General features: G+C 51.0%; 1 protein-coding gene across 5 annotated transcripts; it reads left to right on the top strand.

Moving 5' to 3' along the window:
- Positions 1-25,222, top strand: ABCD4 (ATP binding cassette subfamily D member 4). Of its 5 annotated transcripts, none has more exons than XM_024192743.2 (19): positions 1-129; positions 1,753-1,877; positions 2,038-2,165; positions 3,656-3,795; positions 6,949-7,065; positions 7,380-7,505; positions 8,558-8,608; positions 10,814-10,908; positions 11,053-11,174; positions 12,731-12,822; positions 13,652-13,741; positions 16,097-16,302; positions 16,649-16,740; positions 17,001-17,037; positions 19,323-19,372; positions 19,817-19,869; positions 20,382-20,458; positions 24,393-24,508; positions 24,761-25,222. In XM_024192743.2, exons 1-19 carry the CDS (start codon positions 2-4, stop codon positions 24,854-24,856), a joined length of 1,941 nt encoding a protein of 646 aa, XP_024048511.1. In that variant the 5' UTR covers position 1; the 3' UTR covers positions 24,857-25,222. The 5 variants fall into 5 exon arrangements, with proteins under 5 accessions (XP_024048511.1, XP_024048510.1, XP_024048512.1 ...); XM_024192742.2 differs by having other exon boundaries at positions 2-129; positions 1,750-1,877; XM_024192744.2 differs by having other exon boundaries at positions 4-129; positions 1,750-1,877; positions 2,043-2,165.
- The last annotated feature ends 21 nt before the right edge of the window (positions 25,223-25,243 follow it).

Raw genomic sequence — 25,243 nt, 5'->3', positions numbered from 1 at the left:
AATGAATATTCATGTAGTGCCCGGGGCAGGACGCTGGCGAGGTGACAATCTCGCTCGGACTCTGGCCCGGGCGGCGGGGCCCGGCTCGGGTTGCCCCAGACTCATGGCTGTCGGGAGCGCTGGCGGCCGGTGAGTGGGAGCGAGGGCAGCCGGGGGATCGGGGTGTATTGGGGAGGGATATGGGGGGCGCGTTGGTTGGTGGAGTGTGCGGGGGATATGGGGGCACGTTGGCTGGAGGGGGTAGAGGGGGGCGCGTTTTCTGGCGGGGCATGCAGGGGGTATGGGGTGGGGGGCACATTGGCTGGAGGGGGTATGGGGTGCTTTGGTGGGTATGCGGTGGGGGCACATTGGCTGGATGCCCCCCCATACCCTCTGCCAGCCATTGCGCGCCCCCCCCAGTGGTTGGCGGGGGCATGGGGTAGGGGGCACATTAGCTGAGGCACATGGGGGGCATAGCTGGAAGCAGGGAGGGAGGAAGAGGAGAGGGAAGTTGTGTTTTGCCCAGGATCCCAGGGGCCAGTCCAGGGCGGTGTGGGGCTGACTCAGCTGGCTGTGGGGGACTGGAAAGGAGCCTGAGCGTGTTCTGATATTACAGCGATAAGGGCCATACAAGTACCTAGATAGCTAGGGAAGGGGAGCTGGCAGAGCATGGGTGGTGAGAGGGGTCCATTGGGTAGCAAAAGGTGGTTGCTGGGGGAAGAGCTGAGAGAGCCTGGAGGCTGATACCCAGGGTGGGAATGCGATGTAGGAGATGTGAAACTAGTGAAGGGAGTGTGACCCAGAGCAGGGGGGAATGGTCGGGGATGCATCCGAAGAAGTGGGTTGTAGCCCACGAAAGCTTATGCTCTAATAAATTTGTTAGTCTCTAAGGTGCCACAAGTACTCCTGTTCTTTTTGCGGATACAGACTAACACGGCTGCTACTCTGAAATCTAAGAACAGGAAGATGGCTTTAGCCTCAGCACTTGGGTTAGACTGTAGGATCCAACTCAAGAGTCAGGTGGGCCAGTTTTCCAAGGGATTGTGGGCTTTACCCCTCCCGTAGATGGAATCATCTCTTTTTCCCAGTTCAGGTATTTCATTGGCAGGACAAGTTAGATGCATCTTGCCAGAATGTAAAATAGCCACACTTCTTGGGCATGCGCTGGAGGTAGATCTAGAACGCTGGAGCAGCAGCTTCTCTGATTCACATTCAGTGGGTGGGATCAATCCCACCATCCAACCATGGGGCCTGGATCCTATCTGCCACATGAAGCATGATGTGGGGCCAAGCTTATCCCAGCCTGTAGAAGGGACGGGAAAGGATTCATATTCTCCAACATGAGGAGCCATCTTGGCTTCTTTCCTTTGGGACCCTCCAGCACAAAAGCTCTGCTGTGGAATCCCTGACTAATGAATTCTTATGAACACACTTGACCCCTGGCTGGCCTCAGACCAAGCAGGTGTATGTTCTATGCGGCAGCTCTGCAGTTTGTTCTCTTGGCATGTAGAGTCCTTTATTTTGAGGATCACTACACTCCTGGTGCCCCGAGGCTAGTCCCTGGCCTCTCCTGCAACTGTCACTGGGTATATGAGGCTCCTCCATTGAGGTAGAGGAAGAGTTGATAGAGTCTGATTCCAGGGAAGCAGGCTCTGGGATGGGGTGGAGCAGAGATGGCTACTTCTCTGTAAAAGGCAGATTACATAGCGCACCTTCAGGAGGCCAGTGCCTGCTGGCTAACCTCACTCTCCTGCTCTTTCTATCTCTCAGCAGGCCCCAGCCCCAGCTGGACCTACAGTTTCTGCGACGCTTCGGGAAGATCCAGGCCATCTTGTTTCCCAGATGGTCCTCCCAGAATGTGCTCATGTTCCTGACCCTGCTGAGCATTGCCCTGTTGGGTGAGCTAGTGAATGGCTGGCCTGGGTTGGGCTGGGGGACAGAGGGGAGGGGTGCAATTCCAGGCCTTTCATTGAGGTATGCTTCTTGCCCCTCCTCCTCCTCCTCCACTGTGCCTCCTCAGCCCTTAATTTTCCCTCTGTGTTTCTTGTTGCCTCCCAGAACAGTTGGTCATTTACCAGGTGGGATTGATCCCCAGCCAGTACTACGGGGTCCTGGGGAGCAAGGACTTCTCTGGGTTCAAAACCCTGACTACGATTGCTGTGATACTCATCGTACTCAATTCCACGGTAAGAGTGGCATGTGCTCGCAGAGGGCTAGGGAGAGCAAAGAGGGATCCTATGGTAAGACAGTAACCACCTCCTCTCCTGCCCCCACCCTGTCTGCCCTCTTAGAGTGGGGAGGAACAGAGAGGGACCCTATAAAAAAGGAGAGTCCTCCCTAGGTTGCAGCATGTGCTCTCAAGCCTGGGATCTGTTGGTCAGACCAGGGATCCCTTGTCAGCTTTACTCCTGGGGGAATTCTGCACTACTGCACGTGTGCATAATTAATGAGCCATGCATATTTTAAACTTTTTTTGCAGAAAAAGCTTCTGCTGAAATGTTGCTGCAGTTCTGCCTTTTGCTTACCAGATGGCATTGTGGCAATAGAACACAGCAGCAGCTCCCGTCCAGCTAGGGAACAAAAAGAGCCTGCCTTCTTCACAGGGCCTGTCTGGCTGGGTCAGGAGACGGGCTATGGGGAGACAGGCAGCGTGGGGTGCTGGGGGAGTCAGACAGGGTCTCATAAGGGCTAGTGTGGGAGGACAGACTGGGACAGGGGCTGAATGGGAGTGGAGGCACAAGGCCAGAGCGGGGAGGGAGGTGTAGGGCCACATGGTGATGAGGGGGGGTGCAGAGCTACATAGGGGCTGAGGGGGGGCACAGAGACACATGGAGATGGGAGGGTGCAGGGACACATGGGGAAGGGAGTATAGAGCCATATAGGGACAGGGGGAGGAGTGCGGGCCACATGGGTGTGGATGTCTGAGTGGGGGTGGAGGGACACATGGGGGTGCAGGAATACATGGGGATGGGCAGATGTGCCTGACTGAATGGGAGAGGCTAAGGGTCAGCCAGGGTCTGCATGGGGGAAGCTTGCTAACAATCCCTTCCCACCCCCCCCAAAAACACCTGTTCCACACTTTTCCCACCCATACCCTCCAAGTTCACACCCAGGCTCCTTCTCAACAATTTACTTTCCTCTCCCTCAGCTCCTCCGTTACCCCTGACTCCCCCAAGTCTTTGCACTGCTTCTGAGGAGTGCGGGAAATACAGTTCTGTATTGTAGTTTAAATGAATTATTACTTAGAGTTCTGTATTAATATGCCTAGTAAGGAATCCATTTGTCAGAAAACATTTTCTGAATCTTTTTTGTTGTCTGTATTGTTACAGACATACTTGCTGAGACGTATTTTGAAATAAATAACCCAAAATAATTGAAACTGGTGTGATTCTATTGTGTTGTTTTGACAAATAAAATATGCAGAATTTTGCAGAATTTGAAAATTGTGTGCAGAATTTTTAATATTTTGGCACAGAATTCCCCCAGAGTACAGCTTGCAGCTTTGCTCTTGGAGCTTAGTGCCCAAAGGGAGGGACTGGGACTCCCTTCTGCCCTGTGCAGACAGCTGAATGTGGAATGGGTCATTTCGTTTTTTATTGCTGATTCATTTTGGATTTGTATCGTTAAATGATTGCTCTCCCTGCCCCTCTTTCTGTCTCTCTTTGCCTCATCCCAGCTGAAAAGCTTGGACCAGTTTATCTGTAACCTGATGTATGTGAGCTGGAGGAAGACTCTCACCGAATACCTTCATGGCTACTATTTCCAGGGCCAGGTGTATTACACCCTGAACGTGCTGCGCGAGGACATCGATAATCCGTAGGCTGTTCGCAACTTCTTTCAGCCTCTTGCTTGGTGTCTCCTGAACTGCTCCTCGCTCTTTGGCTGCCATGTCTGTGTATCTGGCTGCCCTTGGTAGGGGGCCGTTTTGAGCTCTCTGTGTGTGTGATTCTGTTCTGGGGGTTTTTCTCTAGGGCTGGGTGGCCTGGCCCCCTATCTCTGTGCCTGGTGGAAGGCAGTTCCTGATAGAGAACTCTCTTCATTGCCAAAAGATCTCACTGCCTGCAGGTTGGCAGAAAGTGCTGTTGTTTCTGTTGGTGGATCTTCTTCTGTGCTGCCAGGTCTTACCTGCCTCATGCAGCCCCCCGCTGCCCCCACAGCCAACTCCCTCCCTCAGGGCCTTGCTTCCCTCTCAAAGACCCTCTTCTCCATGGTAGGGATGTGAGATCATCCTTTGGGCTGGTGCTTTGCCCAGAGTAAATCCTTCCTCTTTGACAGGGCTCAAATATGGAGCAAGGAAAATCTGTCCACTTGAGGCTTAAAATAATGAGACTAGTTATTTGCACAGTGGTGTTGGTTATAAACGAGACCCCATGTGCTGCGCAACATGTTATCCTGTGGCAGGGACCTTGGAACCATACAGCTGGTTCCCCTCCGCCCTCTTCCCCTCTCTCCCTAGTCCAGTTGGGACAGGCATCTTTGTTTGTTTTGATTTTAAACTACCCAGAATTTTTAATTGGATGCATGTGTTTTTCTAAAAAGTTTTGACAGCCAGGCAGGGGTCATCCGGGGCTTTTGACACCCAGGAAAGACTTGGGAGTTGGCTTTGTTTCTTGTAGTAGAGGCCTTTCGAACTCGAGAAGGGGGGGTATATCTTCTCTTTCCCAACCCCTTTTGGTCAGGGTCAGAGGTGACTTTGAACTTGGGAGTAGTGGGTGGAGAGTTGAATTCCTCATAGTTCATCCCAGCAAACTTTGACAACTGGCTTCTCCATTACACCCCACTGCAATATTTGCCACTGCATCAACAAGCAGGGAGAGGAGCTGGATGATCCTGATAAAATGATGAGCAGCTAAATAGTTAATGTTGCCATTTGAATCGACATCCTTAGGCTTTTGAGAGGTCACTCCATTTAGCTGTCACCCCTCCCAGAGCTATTGTTTCAGGCTGCCTATAGATTTGTGTAGTCACTGTGTTAGTTGCACTCATATCACGGAGAGAAGAGGGGCTGTATGCATTTTTTTGTTCAGATTCTGAACTAAATATTTGTGACAAAATAAAAAAACAAACCAATTCTGTAGCAAGTTACATGGCTGCATAATGACGTTATGCACAGCCCTGCCTACAGGCTGAGGAATGGGTACTTCAGACTTGGATAACTAGTGGTACAATTCACTTCTCTTACTGGTGACACCTCCCAGGGAATTGAGCTGAGCCCAGAGATAGTTACAGGAAATGATTGCTTAATGGGGACCATAACTCTTGTTAATGGAGATGACTTCAGGCAATTTAGTCCTCTCAACTAAGAGGATCATGATCATTCTGTAATAAAAGTGATTTAGCACCACATCTGTGTGGGATGGAGATACAGGAGTGGCACTGAACTATGATTCTCCAGCCATGACTGGAGCTGCCGCCAACCTCAAGAAATGTTTGTTGCTGACAAAACTTTGCACTAGAGACCAAAAGTGCAGAAACAGGTTTAGAAAGTAGTGCCTAAGGTCAAGACACCTGGATGCCTCGTTAGTGTGATAGGCAGCCAGTGCAGAGCATGGATCAAAACCAAAAACTCACGCACACCCAGCTGTTCCTTCAGGGAAGGAACAGAGAGGCCCCTCACCAGACTTATCTTAGTCAAATGTTTGCTTTTAACCTTGGGATGTGCACTATATAATCAGGGCCCCCTTGGTTCCTCAGCAACATGGGACCAAATTGTATGGCAGCAAGTCCTAAATTCTGCGACGGAATGAATTTATTGTATCGCTATGGAATACATTTCATTCCCCGCCCCCAAACAAATGTGTTCTGCTATGGCTCATAATTGAAAATACTCCAGGACATAAATGTGTCTGATGGGTTTTCCTCAGGGATCTTCCCTTGCACCAGGAGGTTAGAGGCTAAGCAATAATGGTGAGGTGGTGTCTTGTTAGCTCACACTATGTAATCCAACTGGGGACTACCTTTCTTTCTTTCTCTCTCGCTCCCCTCTGCGCTGGGGCGAATAAGTAGATGGGCATCGTCAGGGTAACACATCCAAACAGGTCAGGGTTCTAGCAGGGTATCTGAATTAATATTACTTATATGGAGCCATAAATGTTGCTTAACAGACAAAGGAAAAACAACATTCTTGCCCCTGGTTTCCAGTCTAGTTAAAATGTAACTGGATGATAGATGGTCACAAACACTTGTGAGTAGGGAGGACAGCAGCAGTAGCAGTAAGATCAATGTATGATGGGGCAGCATAAAACCACAAAGCTGGTGCTGTTTTGGGGTTGCAGAGGGAACATGTCAAGAGTTAAGGAGGGGAGAGTCTCCCTCCCCCGGCTCTGGGGAAGCCATGCCTTCTGTACTGTGTGGGTTCAGGGCACCTCCTTCCCAGGCAGATATTGACAAATTGGAAGGAGTTCAAAGGAGAGCAGTGAAAGTAAGGGATTGATTTATGGAGAAAGTTTTGAAAAATATGTGTAGCTTGCATAAGGGGCCAGCCTACACGCTAAACATAATCCGGTCAAGCCGCTTATTACAGCAGCGTCAGCCTTTGGCAGCGTGGATAGGGCACCTAACTGTGTTGTTAACTGATATGTGTAATCAGGCTGAGAGGTCTGGAAGTGACTTGGTGGTTTTGTAGTGCACGTGGGGCTCCAAGAGATGGCTAAGTAGGGGCAGGGTTGTGAGCACCAAGAAGGGAGAAGGAACATTGTGCCTGGGTGTTGTTAATGGCATCTTAATAAGTCCTATCAGGTTGTGGAACGGTTTTGCAAGGGAAGTGGTGGAAGCCCCATTACTTGCTTCCTCAAAAACTGGATTGGACAAAACCCTGAGAATAGACAATGGAACAGCCCTCCCCAGGGTGTGGGGTGGAAGCGGTGGGGGAAGGAACTAGGTGCGTCCTGACAGGGCTTTATTATCTCTTGTTCTGATTTGTTCTTGCTTTCATACTTGGCTTTAACAGTGTTGTTTTATGTCGAGCAGAGACCAGCGAATCAGTCAGGATGTGGAGAGGTTCTGCAGACAGCTAAGTTCCATGGCCAGTAAACTCATCATTTCTCCTTTTACACTGGGCTACTACACCTATCAGTGCTTTCAAAGGTAGGATCTCTGCACCTTCCCATTGGAGTACTGCACCTCTTAGAGCTGCTTTCATACCATTCCTGGGAGTGCTACGGTTCTCAGAACTTAGGGGCTGGGAATTTGAATCCTGGCATTAGCACATGGTGTGGGATTCCTGGCACTGATTTGGTGGGGATGACTCTGACTATGCAGGGGGCGGGTAGAGTTCCTAGACCTAGTATGCTGGGGTTCATGTGTAATAGTGGGCTGGGTATTTCTGAGACTACCCTCCCAGTCTAGTGTGTGGCCTTTCCTGGGTTTGCTAGCTAACCTCTCTCCATCTTCCCCTTTAGCACCGGCTGGCTGGGCCCAGTAAGTATCTTTGGGTATTTTGTCATTGGGACAGTTGTTAACAAGGTGCTGATGAGTCCCATTGTGTCGAAACTGGTGCATCAGGAGAAGCTGGAGGGGGATTTCAGGTGAGTGGTTGGAGTCTTGCTGTCACTGACCCTTCCTTTCTGGAATTGCTCTGCTTAATGCCAGCCTGCTCAGCCCCCAGTCCAGTCCACTCAGTGTTTGACCCATATGTGGCTAATCTCCTCCCCCCTCCTCTGACTAAGCAAGTCAGCCTGCTCAGCTCCTCTGAGCCCACAACCAGCCCACTGAACCCAGCCTCAGAGACCCCCATCTGGGATCAACGTGCTAAGCCCCACCCATCCCTGCCACTAGAGTGTGACCTGGTGAGACAGCGCCCCTTGGTCTCCGTTGGTCCAGCCATCAGTGTTTTCCACTGATCCCTTGCTGGTGCTGCTGCTAATTGCAGTGAGGTGCTGTGGAGTAGAGGGAGCATGGAGCTTCTGTTAAGTTGGATCTTGATCCACATTCACCAAGGAGGGTGGCTGAGACTTGAGGCATTCCTCTTCCTCCCACCACACACATGCACTTACCTTCATGATGTGCCTGAAATCCCCACATAGCCCTTAGGTCTTCTAAATCTCTCCTTATGCTTCAGGGCATAAACTGGAAAGGTATTGGTCAATGACCAGGTGCATTATAAGGGTTTGACAGCTTCCTCTGAAGCAGCCAGCATCCGTCACTGTCAGAGGTGTGGACAGCAGAGCAGATGTGCCCATTGGTGTGATACGGTGCAGCATGGGGATGCCGGATTAGATGGGCTCATTGATCTGATCCAGTGTATCAGAGCTACTGGGCTAGTAAACAAGCTATGGGATACTGGGCTGTCCCAGCGAGTGGGATGCCAGTGGTCCAGTGTGATTGGTGCAGAAGGGAGGAGACCAAACTAGACCCTAAACTGACCTGCTCGGATGGTACCTATGTATAGGGCAGTGTAGTGCCCTTCTGAACCTTGCTCAAGGCCTCTGGCCCTATGTTCAGGCCCATTCCTGGGCTAAGAATCTGTCAGGTCACTCAGCATGATGGCAGGAGCAGGGATGGATGTTTCTGTTGCGGGGATGTTCGTTGTGTAATCCGTGGGGTGGTCGCGTCTCACGTTTTGGTTTGCGTTGTGCAGGTTCAAGCACATGCAGATTCGTGTAAATGCAGAGCCAGCTGCTTTCTACAGGTAAATGGTGGACTAACCTGTTTCTTCTCATCTCTTCTCATGGATCCTTCCAGCTCCTAGAGTAACTGCTCAGTTCACACATTCCAGAACAGTAAGGGAAGGGACCTATCCTATTGCTTGCATTGCCTTGTCCTGTCCTGTTTAAGGGCCCTTGTCCCTGCCCCCTGTGTCTGGTACCAAGTCTCTAACTTGCTGCTCTGCTATGATCCAAGTACAGGACCTGTGCTGGGTCCTACAGTTCCTTTAAGAAAAAGTGCCTGTAGGAGAGCTTCCTAGACCTGTAATTGTGCCACAGTGCCTTCCTTTGTGTTCTGCACAGCACCTGCTGCCAGTGGTCAATAAATAACCCAGGTGCATTAAAATCCTAGGAGTTGGAGAAGAACAACCCTTTCCCCTCTCCCCCTTCTTCAGGGTCCAGTTTAGGATTATTCTATGGCCTACAGACCATTTTCTGGTGCATCAGACTGGGGCCTCTTCTACTGCTCTGGGAGACTGTTCAAGGGCCTCATCCTATCCTGTTAAGATCCTCTCCTGAGATCTGTTCTAAGGTTCCCTTTTCCTAATTTGATCCTGCTACTCTCTCCTGTTTCCCCTTTGTTGTCAGCCCAGCTAGACAGACTTCAGTTCTTTCTCTCTCTCTCCTCCTAGCTCAGTCCCTCTGGCCACCTTGTTGCTCTTCTCTGAACTGCATCCACTCTGTCAATGTCTGCTGCTACTGAGGTGCCCAGAACTGAGCGTGCCCTCCCAGGTGGGACCTGCCCAGTACTGTATGGTCTCTGCAGTGCCTCCCAGCGTTGTACCAACATGCTCTTTACCCGCCTGAACCAGATCATTACTAAAGATGTTGCATCCAACTGGCTAGAACCCTGATGCCTGTGGGCCCCCAGCTTGATAAGGTCTGGAGTGGAGTGCCTGGCTGTGGGCTATGAAGGTCAATGTTCCCCTCACCTTCTAGCCTTAGCACTATGGGATCTTGTCACTGGGGGACAACAGGGGCTGCCCCATTCTCCAGCCCTCCCTGTCTCATTGTGTATGTGGCTCACTGGCCTGATCCGGTTGAGCACCTGTAGCAGTTCTCCCTCCATCGATCTAGCCCAGTGCTGTGCCCATGTGGTGATGACAATAATGGGAGCTGGGGACAAGTATCTTCACTGCTGTATCATCTAGATGTGCTGTGAGCCAAGTTGGACAATATGGTGGTAAAAGCACCTGCACTGGACCTACACGGCAGCTCCACCGGGATTAGCCCCATGCGCCGCTCCGCTGGGGCTAGAGTTGGTAGAAATTCAGCGTGGACACAGCCTGCGTTTGAATACTAAACATTTTATCTTTTTCTGCTTTTCACCACCTGAGGGCGCTGTAAACATTGTGAATGAGTGGAAGTAGCTGTTGCAGGCCTCAGCCCAGGTGGATTGGTGTGTAAATGGAGCTCTCTGGTGCAAGGATCTAGGCTCCCAGTGTGCAGTCAGAGGGGTGTGGATCTAAGAGTCAGCAATGACTGCGACTATATGAGCACCTACTAAAGCTGGGGTGGGAGAGGAGCCCCCTTCCAGGCTTGAAATCCAGTCTTAGTCAGACAGCTCCAGGGACATGAATGCAATAGACACAGATTCACCTGGATTAGCTGTGTCAAGTACTTCACGGTTTGGCTTCTCAGGATGTTGAAGACCTGAGCCATAGTGACCCACAAGAGACCAGTAATCAGTCCATTGCTGCTCCAGCAACGGTTATAGAGCAGTGGCCAAGGTAAGGACTGGGCATCTAGGTGGCTAGATGTCACCTCCTCAGCTCGCCTCACTGCTCCCCTTTCTGACTCCAGGAACACTGCGGTGTTTTGTCCATCCATTCCAGAAGGCTCTTTGTTCAGGTGCATGAAGTAGCCCCACGGGCGCCCTAGTCCGGTGTTGGGCTTTGCTGTCTTCACTTGCCTCTCTTTTGCCCTCCATGTCTAATAGAAATACCAGGGTGCTCTGGCAGATTCTTTCTCAGGGCCACCTCCCTCAGCTGAGGAGCTCCTCAAAGGCACATTCACCAGGCATCTGGGTATTTAGTGCTTGGCCACCACAATAACATTGCTCAGATACTATGGTGATGGGCATGCTCCAGATAACTACAATAGTCCTGCAATGCTTTCATCACTCTGCAGTGCACCCAGTATGTGATGGCTTTGGTAGATCCATGGCATGCTACTGTCTTGTTTTGCAGAGCTGGGCAGGTAGAGCACATGAGAACTGACTGCCGGTTGCAGAGCCTCCTGCAGACACAGAGGGAGCTGATGGGCAAAGAACTGTGGCTCTACAGTAAGTGAAGAATTTCCTTGATTTGCAGGGGCATGTGGCAGCTTCATCAGGGTAATCATCAGGGCTGGGGAGTGAGTCCCCAGGGACATATAGGATAGAGGCTGTTCCCTGCTCATTAACTCCTGCCAATGTGTTTATATCCAGTTGGGATCAACACCTTTGACTATCTGGGCAGCATTCTGAGTTACGTGGTGATTGCCATTCCCATCTTTAGTGGTGTCTATGGTGACCTGGATCCAGCACAGCTGAGCGCTCTGGTCAGCAAGGTGAGTTCAGCACCATCTACCAGAGGAACGTTTTCCATGTGCTGCGGTTCTTCCCCTTGCACCCTGCAGGACACTAGGCCAGGGGATGTGACGAAGCACAGGCTGACCCAATCCTGAGGGTCTGGCGCTAAATCCAAAGAGAGCGATGTGCTGTGCAGGGCTGGGTTCCAGCGGAAGGGGTGGCTGATATTGAGAGCAGAGCGAGCACTGCGCTGCGAGAGGCGGTGCTGGAGGTTGGGGGGGTGACTGCCCCTCGGTAGGGATGCTGACTTCACTGGGTCACATTCAGGACATTCTTTGCCAACATAAGGGCTAGAAACATAGGCCCTGTGCCTGCAAACTCTTAGGTGTGTGATTGACTCGATGCCCTCACGTATGGAAAGCTAATCTCACACACAGGCATTTGCAGGATCAGGCCCTCCTGTTTTAAATGAAAGGTTACATACTGATGAGACAGCACGAGGCATCGGCGCAGGGCTGGGCCCATGTAGCACTGCCAAGCCCACTGCTTCTGCAGACTGAAGAGAGGCTGCAGCAGCTGGCTGCTCATGGAACCAACCTGTCCACAAACCAGATTCTTGGCTCCAAAAGCCCCTGTCTGCATGGAACTGCTCTGTCTAGAAGGCTGATCTCTCTCCCGCTTTTGTTGCCTCACTAGGCCCCTAGGGAGGGGCCTCCAAATCTGACTGGTTCCCAGCTGAACAAAAACAGTCTGAGACTGGTAATGCAGATCTAAAAGCAGCCAGCTTAGCATTCCAGGCTGTGTAGCAGAGACATGCATCCGAGAGTAGCAGACGACTTCCAGTACAGGGTCGGGGGGAAGTGGTCAGCGTGACACCGGGGAGAGGACACTGACCTCAGTGCTGGCAGGAGTCGCAGTGCAACTTGCAGGACTCATGGACGTGCTAACCGAACAGATGCAGCCTGTTTATTCAGAGTTCCTGGTGGTTCTTCTGATTGTTCCTCTTTCTCTTAAAGCTGTTAGAGGCTTTAACCCTTGGAGTACTGAGAGGAGCTCCCTACTGGCTGGGATTCCTAAGGCATCAGTGTGAGGCACGCATCCAGGGCTCTAGGGAGTGTTCAGGCCAGTGGGGATTCCTGTGGGGAATGAGTCCTGGTGCCCTCTCCTCCCCGAGTCCTACCACCAGGCCCCCCGGCCAGTTATTGGGTTTGCAGTGGGCTGATCGTGTTCCCTACAGGGATGGCCTTATGGGAGGCAGTTCGCTCAATGGCCGTGGGGAGTGAGAAAGGGCAGCTCCTAGCAGACACCGGGAGGGATCTCCCCTGGGTCAGTCTCCAGGCTGGTGCAGGTGAGCCCTGTTAAGTCTCTTGTCCGGTGCCGCTTTCTCTGTCGTTTGTCCCTCTTTGGGTCACCACTCTCCTAGAGTCTGAGCGACTGCACATGCCCAACTGTGATGGCTGCCCCTAGCTGAGAATATGGTATCCCATTGCCGCTTGCTTGCTGGCTGCGAGGGCAGGCACAGCCACCTCAGCTCCGGGCGCTGCTGCCCCGTCTCCGTGCTAACTCTTCTCCCGGCGTGTGATTTTTCCGGCAGAATGCCTTTGTCTCCATTTACCTCATCAGTTGCTTCAGCCAGCTCATCGATCTCTCCGCCACCTTGTCTGACGTGGCTGGCTACACACACAGGTGAGAGTTGCCCTCCCTTAATCCTGTCTCCAGGAGAGGGAACCTTCTTGGTGCCCCAGTGCAAGGCTTCTGGGAATGTCCCAGTCTGCGGCTCTGGCAGAAGTGGGGTAGCTTGTACCCTAGGCAGGGCTCCTTGGGAAGGGGTGATTGCTAATGTGTGGTTAGCTTGTACGAGGTGTCATTCTTAGTATGAAGATAGCATCTACAGACCCAAACCCAGATGGTGCTAGGCATGGTCCGTCCTTACACCTAGTGCAAGACTGCCCTTGCCCCAGAGAACTCGCACTCAAAGGTCACTGCCGTGGGCCCATTTGGAACCGAGGTTGGCAGGGAGCACTTGTCTCCAGAGGCTGGGTGCTGATTGCCTATGACTGGAATCCCCTTGCCAGAAGAGGCCACTGCGGAGGCGAGATGCTGAATGGAAGGATAGCTCTTCCTTTAAAATATGCCTTAGTCGCAGCCCACTAGTGTCCATGTACTTTCTAGTCCAGTGAGTAGCTTGCAATGGAAGGCACTGAACTGGCTGCATCTCCTTCCCAGCATCCCTCCTAAAGCTCCCCATGATGCCCTCTGCTTAGGAACTCTGGGTAATTAAAAAACAAAAGAGAACTCTTTTTAACCTCCTTCCATTCCCCCCACGAGTGGACGTCCTGTCAGTGGTTCAGCCTGGCAGCTCTGTAGGGTAGGACTTGCTCTGTGTCCTGTACAGCCCTGAGCACATTGCATTAAATACAGTCTGTTAAGAAGCCCAGTGAGGACAGGAGCTGGAAGGTGGGGAGAGGGCTGCGGAGTCACGTCTGTCTCTCTTGCTACCCCCTCTGTCTTACAGAATTGGGGAGCTGCAGGAGGCACTGCTGTCTCTCTCCAGGAAACACCGTGATTGTGAATCAGAAGCCAAAACCAACTGGGACTTTGACAAGTGAGTATCTGCGGCCAGCCTGAGCTTGGGATGGTAACTTACTGTCTGCAGCTGGGTTTCCAGGCTGTGGGAAAAACTCTCACGTTCATCAGGCATTTTGGATGTGCCTCTGGGATGGTAAAATAGGGTTTCCTCCAAACACTGCAGCCTCAGGTCCTTCTCCCTTGAATTCCCCCAGGGGTGCTATAAGGAGGGGCAGAGGTCTGCATCCGGTGTGCCTGAGAAATAGGCACAGATTAAACAACCATTGGGCATGTCCCTAAAATCTCCCTGAGGCAGGGAAGTATGTTCATATCACTGGAAAATCAAGGAATCTGTAGCCTTGGAAATCAACCAGCTCAATAAGAGGCAGGTGCTGGTAGCCAGGTGTTTGTGGAAAAAGCCCTTTGAGGCTAGCAAGTTGAGCCCCCCTACCGCCAATGTATTCGTAGTCATGTGATCTGTTACTGGCTGCCTCCTCTCCCCTCCAACTGTCACGTTCACCTGTCGCATCGTGTTTCAAATTAGTTTATAAGCTGTTTGGGGCAGGGAGCATGTCTTCATGTGCGTGCATGTACATGTAGCACCCAGTACAGTGGGGTCCTGATCCCAACTAGGATTTCAGGGCACGACCATAGTGAAAATGGTAAATAAGTCTCTAGAGAGAGAGAGAAGCTCTATCTAGTCTGCTCCGACCCTAGCAGCCAGTGGGATTGTTCTTGATAATGTGTTCTCCAGGGCTTTGGCCAATTTCAGGCTCCCTCCGGTTCCTCACTATGGGGCTCTCCTTCAGCATTTTCCTTCTTGCTACTGTCCCAGATCATCACATCCTGTCGGACATGGCAGCCCCTGCATTTGGAGGGTGTTTCTACGCTTTTGAATGTGTTCCTTCCATTTGTGGGATTAGTACCAGTACTTGGAGGGGTGGGGACCTGACGGCATGTTCAGGGGCGTGGGTCAACCTTTCCAAACCTAGAAGTCTAAAGGCAGGCCTGAATCAAAGTGGCCTGCCTTTCGCGGATGAGGACTGCAAGCCCCAAAGTCTGAAAATCCTGGCCTTGGCCTCTAACTGTCAGATGCCTCTGGCCAGCAAAGTGACTTCTATTCCTGCCATTTCTGCTGCCCCTGTGCTCCCTGATTCCTTCCTGCTGGGTTCCTGGGCCTGAGCAGGTTGCTGAGGAGATGGATGGATTTGCCTCATGCATCAGGATTGTTGCTAGCTGAGCTCAGAGTGCAGTTCCCATTGTTGTGGGCAGTGAGGCGTGAAGTAGAATGAGCGGTTTGGTTCCTGCAGTCTGATAGTTTTTGACTTGCAGTCTGAGAAGATTGGGTCTGGGAGCCCCACTGAGTATAACTTATGTAATAGCAGCCACAGCACCCCCACAGGATCTGGGCCCTTTTGTGCTGGGGGCTGGACAAACATCTACAAAAACAGCTTCCACCTCAGAGAGCGTACACTCTAGATAGATGAGTGAGGGGAGAGGGAGACAGTGGGATCTAGGTCTCGTATTCATAGGAGGGTGTGTGTGTTTTAAAAAGTTATGAGTGAATCGTCCACACTCTCCATCTCTTGTCCTGTCCATCATTAAGTCGCTGATTCCTTACACGTTGTTTTCCAGCTTGAATCTGTTTAATTCTGGATTGAAGTGCGGCCCCGCTATGAAAGGGCCTCATAAGGTATGTCTACACTGCAAAGAAAACCCTGTGGCAGCGAGTCCCAGAGCCTGGGTCCTTGGGCTTGCACTACGGGGCTAACAGTAGCAGTGTAGACTTTCCCACTTGGGCTTGGAAACCCACCCCCTTTGCCAGGTTTCAGAGCCCGAGCTCCAGCCCAAGCAGTAATGTCTACACTGCTATTGTTAGCCCTATAGCGCGAGCCCTGAATCAGCCGACCCAGGCTCTGAGACCTGCTGGCATGGTCTTTTTTTTGTTTTTTTTCCAGTGTAGACCATCTATGGGGGCTGTGTATTCCCAGTACAGCCTTCCAGAGTTAGCAACTGCTATGGCAATGTTTCCACAAGGGGGAACTGGAGATCACAGTTCGTGGTTACCCTTTGCCAGAGCCCCTGCTGCAGGCCAGTGGCTTGTGTGGTCCGTGCTGTGGTTTTGTGCTGGGTCACTGATTAGCCCATTATTTCACAGCGTAGCTGGTATAAATGACACCTTGGTACCCTAGTAACTGGTGCTTTCTAACTACGAAGGCTGGAATCTGTTTAGTTTGTCAGTAGGCACCAGTCGCCATGATATCTAGGCCCTAAATATGACATTAGGGGAGGCATAAGTCATTTGGAAGGCATCTGCTCCTCACCACCTCAAGGCTCAGTCACTTACCCTTGGCTCTTTTCTTCTCTCTCTGCCTTGGTTTCTGGGCTCCAGTGGTCCTGGAGAGCAGACTGTGCTGGGGGATACAGCCTTCCTCCTGGAGCGAGTCTCTCTCTCGGTTCCATCCTCGGACAAGCTGCTCATCAAGGACCTGGACCTACGGATTTCCCAAGGGAACAATCTGCTGATCGTGGGGAACACTGGCACAGGGAAGACATCACTCCTGAGGGTCCTTGGTGGTCTCTGGGAGAGCACACGGGGTAAGGATAGTGACTCCTCCAAAACCTCATCCCACTAAACGGAGGGCAGGAGCTGGTGCTGCCCCAGGGAGACTAGTGGGTGGAACTTGCGCCACTTGTGGGAAGTTGGGGCCTGTGGCACTTGTGAGTGTGAGTGCTGTCACTGGTGCATTCGAGCTGTCCCCTCTCCCGTATGCTGTGGTGTGAACTTCTCATCAGTGCACTCTGCTGAGCACCTGACCTCTGATCCATGGAAGCGTGATCATTACCTAGTGCTTGCATCTCACTAATGCAGGCCTGTGCACCGGGAAAGGGCTAGAAGGTGAGCTTGTGAATTGGTGTGACTCTGTCTCTTGGATCTATGCAGGGAACATCCACATGCTGACCTGCTTTGGCCCCCATGGGGTGGTGTTCCTGCCACAGAGACCTTTCTTCACAGATGGAACCCTGCGAGAGCAGGTGAGTCAGTTTGGTGCAGGGCTCCCACAGGCTGGCTGCACAAAGCGTGACAGTCCCAGTCCCTAGTTGCACTCAGAGCAGATGAGACAGGACAAGCAACCCCAGTGCTAGGAAACTGTGGGCTGCATAAAGGCTCATAGGAGAGAGGACTGGTGATAGCTCATCTCCTCGTGTCTGAGTTCTGGGCACAGCGTGTGGCTGTGATGAACTCCATGTCCAGCTTCCTCTGACATGGGTCTGTGTTTGGTTTGTTCAACCAGGTGATTTATCCTCTGAAGAAGATTTATCCAGTTTCAGGTGAGTGGAAATTAATTGAAGCAGCTACTAAATGATCACTGGCTGCACCTGTCCTGTACACCCCACTGGCACATTTTTTTTCCAGCCCAACCACCTCCCTGCTGGTCCGTACATTAGCAGCACTGACTCATTCTGCTTTTGCTGCCCTTAGCGTTTCCTTGAAAGCCTTATCTGTGTCTGTAGTTCAGCTCCATGCTCTCCATACACTTCCGGGAGGAGGATTCGCTCTTGTGAACAGCCCTTTGTGAAGCCACATTGGCCGTTGCTTGTCCCTTGTGCTCGGCATCATTAAATTTAAATTTTATTTAAATTTAAATAGGATATCTCCATTAATTTATTTTATCTCCTAGAACTGGAAGGAACCTTGGAAGGTCATCAAGTCCGGCCCCCAGCCTTCACTAGCAGGACCAAGTACTGATTTTGCCCCAGAGCTCTAAGTGGCCCCCTCAAGGATTGAACTCATAACCCTGGAATCCTTGTTCATTGCTACTTATGTATGGAATCTTCTAGGGTTCCCTGCTGATTTCCATACATGTGTGTGGAGTGGGGGAAGTACTCAAATCACCCTTACTACACTTCTCAATTCCACCAGATTCTGGATTAGTCAAACACTGAGTCTGCACCTTCTGATCAGTAAGAAGTAGGTCCATGAAGGGTATCTTAGGAGTGGGATGCCCCCATGAGAATAGGATCAGTTGATTCAAGTACTCGGGGTGCTGTGGATTTTCTCTTTCTCAGTGCTGTAGTAGTTGCCCACAACACTCCTTTGTTCTTTGTAATGTTACCCAACATATTTCATCACCAGCCCCCTTCAGAACCAAATTGTCTTATTGTCATGGTAAATAATAGATATTTCGTTAGATTTCTGAAAGCACCTTTCCCAGCAGATCTAGGGTGTGTGTGTGTGTGTGTGTGTGTGTGTGTGTGTGTGTGTTTTTAAACAAACACTTAAATATACAAAAACAAAGCTTAAAAAAAAGTGCTCCGCAAAGTGCCCATCCAAAGTTTACCCAGACCACAGGGCTACTTGACAGCCCATGACTGGACGTTCCCACTCCTGGATTTGTTGCGTTATCCTCCTGTTGGATGGCGGGTATTTATTGCTATACCATGGTGGGCTGGACAGTCATTTCTTGTAACTTTTATTGTGTTTTATGACTGCTCCACAGAGTATAGAGCCTGCCTAGGGAGCCTATTCTAAATAAACTTACCCCCTCACAAAGAACCTGAGAAAATAGCCGGACTTTGCATTATGTCCTGAAGGCAAATGAATCCTGGTTCTGTCAGACCCATAGGAATTGTGTTCCAGAGTCAGCCCTGCTGTGGGTGGTATCTCTTCCCCCCCTTCCCCTCCCCAAAGCACACCCCTGTGACCGATGTAGCCAGGAGTCAAGCCTTGTAGGACTCTATCAATTATAACCAGACTGGAGTCTGATTGGAAGCCAGTGCAGACTGCAGAGCTCCAGTGTAATGTTGTCTGAGTGAAGTAATGCCCAATAAGCTGGCAACTACATTCTGCTTCCAGATAGGCTGGAGGCATAGCCACATGTAGAGTGCATTGTAGTCGCCTAATGTCAAGGTGGCAAAGGCTAACTTCACTTCAGAGAGGCACTTGGTAGGTACATGGCTCTTCTGCTCAGCTTCCACATCAGCTCACGTGTCCATTTTAGATTCCAACTGGCTGGCTCGTTTTAGCTCTGATATAGTCCCTTCATTTGTTGGAACTTCTTGTTCCCCTCCCAGAACTCCCCATTTGCTGGTGCCTGTGTTCTGACCCCTGGGATTTCCCGGCTTGCAATATGAGGGTTAGAGCTCTGAGGCAGTCTTGCTTAAGGCACGTTTCTGTGGCAGTTGGGCACAGTCAGAACTACTGAACCCTTGGTCTCTGTGTTCGGGCTGTTTCTCCTCCCTTGTTCTCCACTGACCTAGGCTCTAGATACAGCTCTGAAACCTCTGCCTAGAGTGGCAAGTCTGTTCTGTTCATGGTGCTGCTCCTGGATGTTGGTGTTTAACCTCCCCTGCATGTGGTGCGCCTGTAGGAGCTGCTTGAGGATTAGCCTTGGGCCGAAGGTTGGAGTGTGAAACCTGCAGCTCTGCAGTGGTTCAGACAGTCAAAAGTTAGACTTTAAATGACTTTATTAAAAAATAAACAAGCAACCAGAAACACTCATGGGAAGCAGTGGGAGATTTGGGCCCCTGTTGGCCAATCTTTGGTGATCCCACGAAGGTGTTGCCCTAGCGATGCTGTTGTCCTGGACATGTTGATGATGCTCTTTGTGTTCTAGGGTCTGCAGATGATGAGAGGATCCTGCAATTCCTGGAGCTAGCTGGGCTGGTGAGTTGCTAAGGGAGCTGACAACAGCATAACTGGCCTGTGCTATCACTGGAGGCACTGTGCTGTCCTACCTCTCCTGGCAGGGCAGCACAGTGCTGAGTGTCATGTGCAGGGTGTTCTCTATACCCTGCACAGAACCCTCCCACTAGGCTCAGCAGAGGAGGAGTATTGCCGTGGAAGGTGCGACACCGGTGAAGAGGTGGGAACGTACCAAGGGCAGGAGTGACACCGGGTTGGGAGAAGGATTGTCATGGGAAGGTGAAATCAGGAGGCACGTTTGTGCGGGAGGTGACTTTGGGAGAAGGATGGAAAGGGATTATCGAGGACAGCACTGGGGACAAAGGGAGTGGTTCTATTCAGGGCTGTATCTGCCATGGGAGGCTGTTGGTCAGAGCTGGGGATGTGATCAGATTTTCATTAGTCTCTTTCCTGTGTCATTTGCAGTCTGATTTGTTGGCGCGCACAGGGGGTCTGGACCAGCAGGTGGATTGGAACTGGTAAGGCTGGTGCAGTGTCTGAGGCTGGGTTTGTGTAGATCTCCTGGTTAGTGGAAGTGAGTGCGAAGCAGTCACACAGAGCTGACCTGACTTCTGAGGGGAATATCCTCTGCATCCAGCCGCACGGGGTAAGGGAATGGTATTTGGGAACAGATGTCATTTTAGCATTGAGAGTCGGTTCCTGCCCCTAGCGTCTGAGTCTGATAGTCCCACATAGGCACATCTGCTCCCAAGGCAATCTGAGATCCCTGGGGCTGCAGAGCCACCCCTAAGCTCTGAATCTGACAGCTCTGGCTGCCAGGCTTGGAAAGGAGTTGGCTTCCTGTGAACGTGGGGGGGGGGGGGGGGGGGCTGAGTGCCTCTGCAGGAGACTGCTCTGAGACCACTGCTCTGTGATGCAGACAGTGAAGGTGGCTCACATGGTTCTCTCGTGTTACTGATTGCCAGAGGGTTCGGTTCATCGGCAAGTTGGTGCTAATTGCTCCTCATTCTGATTCTTGTCTCTGCTGCAGGTATGACATCCTGTCCCCAGGGGAGATGCAGAGACTCTCATTTGCAAGGCTCTTCTACCTCCAACCCAGATATGCAGGTGAGGGACGGCAGGTTGGAGAAGAGCGGGTCTCTGTGCAGCTGGAGGGGTAAACCAGCAGAGAGACTGTTTAGAAAACCCCCTTTCCTTTGCCAGGAACCGTCTGGGTCTCTTTGCCATCAGTCATGACTTCCTGTGTGTACCCTCCAGCTGCCACATGAAGTGTGCATCTGTCCCAGTGAACATCTTTATACAGTCCCATAGTTCAGGGTGCCTGCTGGACCAAAGAAGTGGCAAATATCTGCCCTAGGGAGCTTTTGACTGTTAGACTAAACTGTGCAAAAGAGGATGAACAAAGGTGAGGGAGAACCAGGGCTCCCACTGAGACAGAGCACAAGAGATGCTCTCCTGTGTTGTCGTCTCAAATTCTTTCCCACAACCTTAATATATTAAAATCTGTGATCAGTGCCATGGGTGGAGGGGGACTGCAAAGGACAGGAAGGCTAATGGGAAGACGTGTGTGAGGAAGAGGCGTTTGAAGGCGAGTGAGACTATATGGTGCACAGGGCCATTGAGTATGTTTGTGGCTCAAGGGCAGAACAGGAAAAGGCACCAGGCTGTTTGTGGGCAAAGTGACAAAGGGAGAGAGTGAATTGCCATGGGACGGTGTCTCATGAAGGATGGATTGAAAACACTCTTTCCCTGGAGCTCCTACACAGGTTGTAGGGGGCGGATTGCATCATCTGTTATTAAGATTGCCTGATACTCGCCATTACAAGACCCTGTTTTCAGTTGTTTATAATTTTTGCCAAACATTAACTATTCATGCTGAAATCTTCTATGCTGGGTGTCTGCTCGGTGTCACAGGCCTGGCTGGGCTTCCCCTTCTGGATGCTCACAAGGCTGCTGTGTCTGGACCCATGTGCTGGATCTGTGTACTTATAAGCTCTCCTGAGTCTCAGTAGGCTCCAGCCACAGTCTCTGGCATGCTTTCCAGGCACTTCTAGGGAATGGGATTTCACGGTCCAGCTGCCCTGGGCCTCCAGGGCCATACTTTGGAGCAAGGCCTTGAAGTTTGGCAGGGAGATGGCCTTTGTGTCAGGGATGTGCCTTTTGCCATCCTCCAGGAAAATCTGCCCAAATTTAGTCAAGTTATAAGCCTTTCAAAAAATTGCAACTTGCACCTGCTCATTAAAGACTTGCTAGAGCTTCAGAGCTAGCTTGGCAGAAGAGTTGATCTGTATTGGATATGCTGTAGCCTAGGGCTGAGTCGGACTTTCCCTACAATTGCTGCTGTAGGCTGAGAGAGAACTCGGCAGTAGAACTGAGAGCAAGGAGCCTGTCTCTCCTGTGCTCTCAGTGGGATGAGGAGCCCGGGGTGGGTAAGAGACAGGAATGGGACAGGTTGGAGGGGACAAGGCAGAAGGGGTCAAATCTTAGTAGGGGAATGGCAGAAGAGGCTGTGCCCTCTGGAGCGTGTTCCTTCCAGAACCTGCAGTGGAACCCATTGCTCTGGTGTCAGCAAAGATCTGTGAAATCCACTGGTAAAGCGTTTCACATCCCCCTCTAGTGCTGATTACACGGGCAACCTTAATCCTGCCATTTCCTGACTTTTGAGAGCTTGACTTTGCAACCTTAATAATGTACTTTCAGTGCAGATTTGTATGTGTCTGTGTGTAGTACAGGAGGTAACTTGAGTGAATGTTTTGTTCATTGTGTACGTGGACAAAGTGGTAGAGCTGAGTTACAGTGTTGAGCTTTTTTGCCTCCATCAGGTCCTTTGGCCCACAGTGAGAGAGTTGTTGGGGAGAAGGTTGTGACTGCGCTCGCCACTAGATCACTTCCCCTCCAGGGAGAAGCTTGTGCATTAATTATTTACAATAACTGTTGGTGATGAGCATGTAGCGTTTTGGCAGGGGGAGTGTATCTATATTCCAAGGGGAGGTCGGGCGTAGGGATTGAGTGGTATTAAGTGGGGGAGGGGGAAGAGATGCCAAGTGGGAAAAATGATCTCATCCTTAGCTCAGTTTTTTTTATCCAGCTTGTTTACCAGGGAATTTCCTACGTGGGGGTGAGTATTCAGCAAGGCTTCCTGAAAGCTCCACCGGGGAAGCTTGTAACCCCACTTAGTGCAACATTTCATAGAAAAACATCAGAAGTTACTTTTCAAAGGTTGAGCTCAGGGAGGCTCCTCTTCCTCGGCTGGCGGCTGTTATAACGGGGGCCCTGGTGTTCAGCAGTGCCACACAACCCACCCTTTGGTGTGGAATTGTGCTCTGGAATCTAAACTTTTGTTTGTTTCGCGCTCTAATGGTTGTGAAGATAAACATGACATGCTCAGAACCAGTGCGGTGTTGTCTGCGTATCAGCAGGCAGCCTGAAACGGTCGCTCTGAGTGGGAGTATTGTGCTTAGGAGGGGAAAATCAAGTGCACAGCTACAAAATGGAGAAGAACTGGCTCAGCAGCAGCAGCAAAGGATCTGGGGCCTGTAGTAGATCATAAATTGAATATGAACCAACAGTGCGGTGCATTTGAGAAACGGCAAATTCCATTCTGGGTGTATTAACAGGAGTATCATATCTAAGCCGTGGGAGGTAATTTTTCTACCCTACTCTGTACTGGTGCAGCCTCAGCTGGAGTATTGCGACCAGTTCTCGGCACAACACTTTAAGAAAAATGTGAACAAATTGGAGAGCGTCCAGAGGAGAGCAACAAAAATGATAAACAGTTTAGACAACCTGACTTACGCGGAAAGGTTAAAAAAAACTTAGTCTTGAGGAAAAAAGAGTGAAGGAGGGAACCTGATAAATCTTCCAATATGTTAAGGGCTGTTATTGAGAGGATAGTGATCATTTTCTCCATGTCCATTGAAGGTAGGACAAGAAGTAATGGGCTTAACCTGTAGCAAGGGAGATTCATGTTGATATCAGGAAAAACTAACTATAAGGCTCGTTGAGCACTGGAACAAGTTACCAAGGGACGTTGTGGAATCCCCGTCACTGGAGGTTTTTAAAAAGAAATTAGACAAACACCTGTCCAGGTGATCTAGGTTGACTTGGTCCTGCTTCAGTGCAGGGAGCTGGACTAATTGAGCCCTGCATTTCTATGATCTGTCCCATTCATCACCTTGGGATGTTGATTCTCAAACCTAAAGATCCAAATGTACCTGGCAGCCTTGTTGATTGTTGAGCTGGATGTTTCTGCTAAAGTGAATCGCGAGTGAAAATGCTTCCAGCACAATCCCCTGCCACCAACACCTGCAGCTTGTTTCCTCACAACCCCGGCCACCAGTACAAAAATCTTTGGTATGTTGAAAACTGACAATTGTGGAGTCTGTAAAATACCCCAGGGACTCCAAGAATGTAGTAGTCATTAAAACCCTTCATTTTTAATTTCAGTGAAATGGCTGCAGAATTTCCAGTCTGCCTCACCAGCGTGTAGCTGAATTCAGAAACATTGCCACAGAACTGAGGTCCAGCTTGTGGAGTGAATGGGGCTGGGGTTCTAACTTCCCCAATGTCTCCAGCCCTGGAGGCTTTCTCATAGGGGAGACTTCCCCAGATTATAAGGTGTTTGAAGGTTTCTTAGGGAAAGACACACCCCGGTAATACTCACTGGCACCTGACTGTGCTGGAGGGGGTACATGACGCAAGCTGCATTCTTTTGGCTGGAGTAGGAGTCCTGTTGGGAAGACCAGGTTTCCCCTTCAGCAGACAGTAGCTTTGGGAGCTGGGACCAGCGGTGAACAAAGGTCCCTGCCCTGCTTCTCTGGTACCTTTTGTAGTTTGCCTAAGAGTCCCTCCATGGAGGTTTCAGTTTTGACAGCTCCATGCAGCATGTGAGCAAGGGTCTCAACAGCTGCTCAGTCCAGAATCCACACCTATAGGGAAAAGCAGGCTAGAGAGCAGGGATTGGCCGGGCTGGCTAGCTAGCCTGACTGGTTGCAGTCCTTGGATGATGCCATGTTGATGGGGCTTTCTGCTTTGCTCTCAGTGTTGGATGAAGCCACCAGTGCTCTGACAGAGGAGGTGGAGAATGAGCTATACCGCACTTGCGCTCAGCTGGGGATGACGCTAGTCAGTGTGGGACATCGCACCAGCCTGGAAAAGGTGAGACGGAGAGCGGCAGACCTATTTCCATCAGCACAGGGGGCCTGCTAGCTCCTGGACTGCATTTGGGACTGAACAGGGCAGGGAAGGGCAGGTGGATGAATGGCAGAGGCATATGTTGTCAGTGGGTGGATGGCGTGGAGTTGGGCAGGGAGGGAGAGGGATGGTGGGGTGTACATGGGCCAGCTCCTGGGGAGGAAGTGGATCCCCCTTTGAAGCCAAGGCACTCAGTTGTGTGTTGCTGAATTGCAGTTTCACACTTGGATTTTGAAACTCTCCGGAAGAGGAAGATGGGAACTAACAAGAACCGAGAGAGCGAGGCGGCTCCCAGCCAGTGAGGGATGCTGAAAAAAGTACGGAGGCTTGAGACTGGTTAATTACCCAGGAGCTGCAGAAACACCTGATTAGTAGATGTGGAACTGCAGAGCCACCAGGAGCCAATCAGTATTCAGGGAGGAGGGTGATGGTTTCTGGATTTTACTGAAGGAACCAGGGCTGTGTCTTTCCTTTCTGCCTGTTGTCCAAACTGTTTGTTATTGGGTGCTGCTGAGAGTGGAGGTTTTCATCCCCCCCAGAGGGGGCTTCTCCCCAAACCATTCCCCTGGCATCTGATCCCCTCTTCCTGCCTATCGTGATAGGGGGGAGCAGAAGGAGCCCCATTTTCTTGCTTCTTTTGAGAGGGGGGATAACTTTGGATGGAGGGGGGGGGAAACTCCTGGGTGCCAGGAGAAGGCA

Source organism: Terrapene carolina, unplaced genomic scaffold, assembly GCF_002925995.2.
Source record: "Terrapene carolina triunguis isolate 2854851 unplaced genomic scaffold, T_m_triunguis-2.0 Scaffold96, whole genome shotgun sequence".
NCBI classification, from domain to species: Eukaryota; Metazoa; Chordata; order Testudines; family Emydidae; genus Terrapene; species Terrapene triunguis.
This window is presented reverse-complemented; position numbering and strand designations above follow the sequence as displayed.

Excerpts from the sequence above, each read along its gene's own strand:
- ABCD4 (XM_024192742.2), top strand. The coding sequence starts at position 2 with ATGAATATTCATGTAGTGCCCGGGGCAGGACGCTGGCGAGGTGACAAT. Across the intron at positions 11,175-12,730 it reads TGAGCGCTCTGGTCAGCAAG|AATGCCTTTGTCTCCATTTA; the intron begins GTGAGTTCAGCA and ends TTTTTCCGGCAG. Across the intron at positions 20,459-24,392 it reads CCTCCAACCCAGATATGCAG|TGTTGGATGAAGCCACCAGT; the intron begins GTGAGGGACGGC and ends CTTTGCTCTCAG.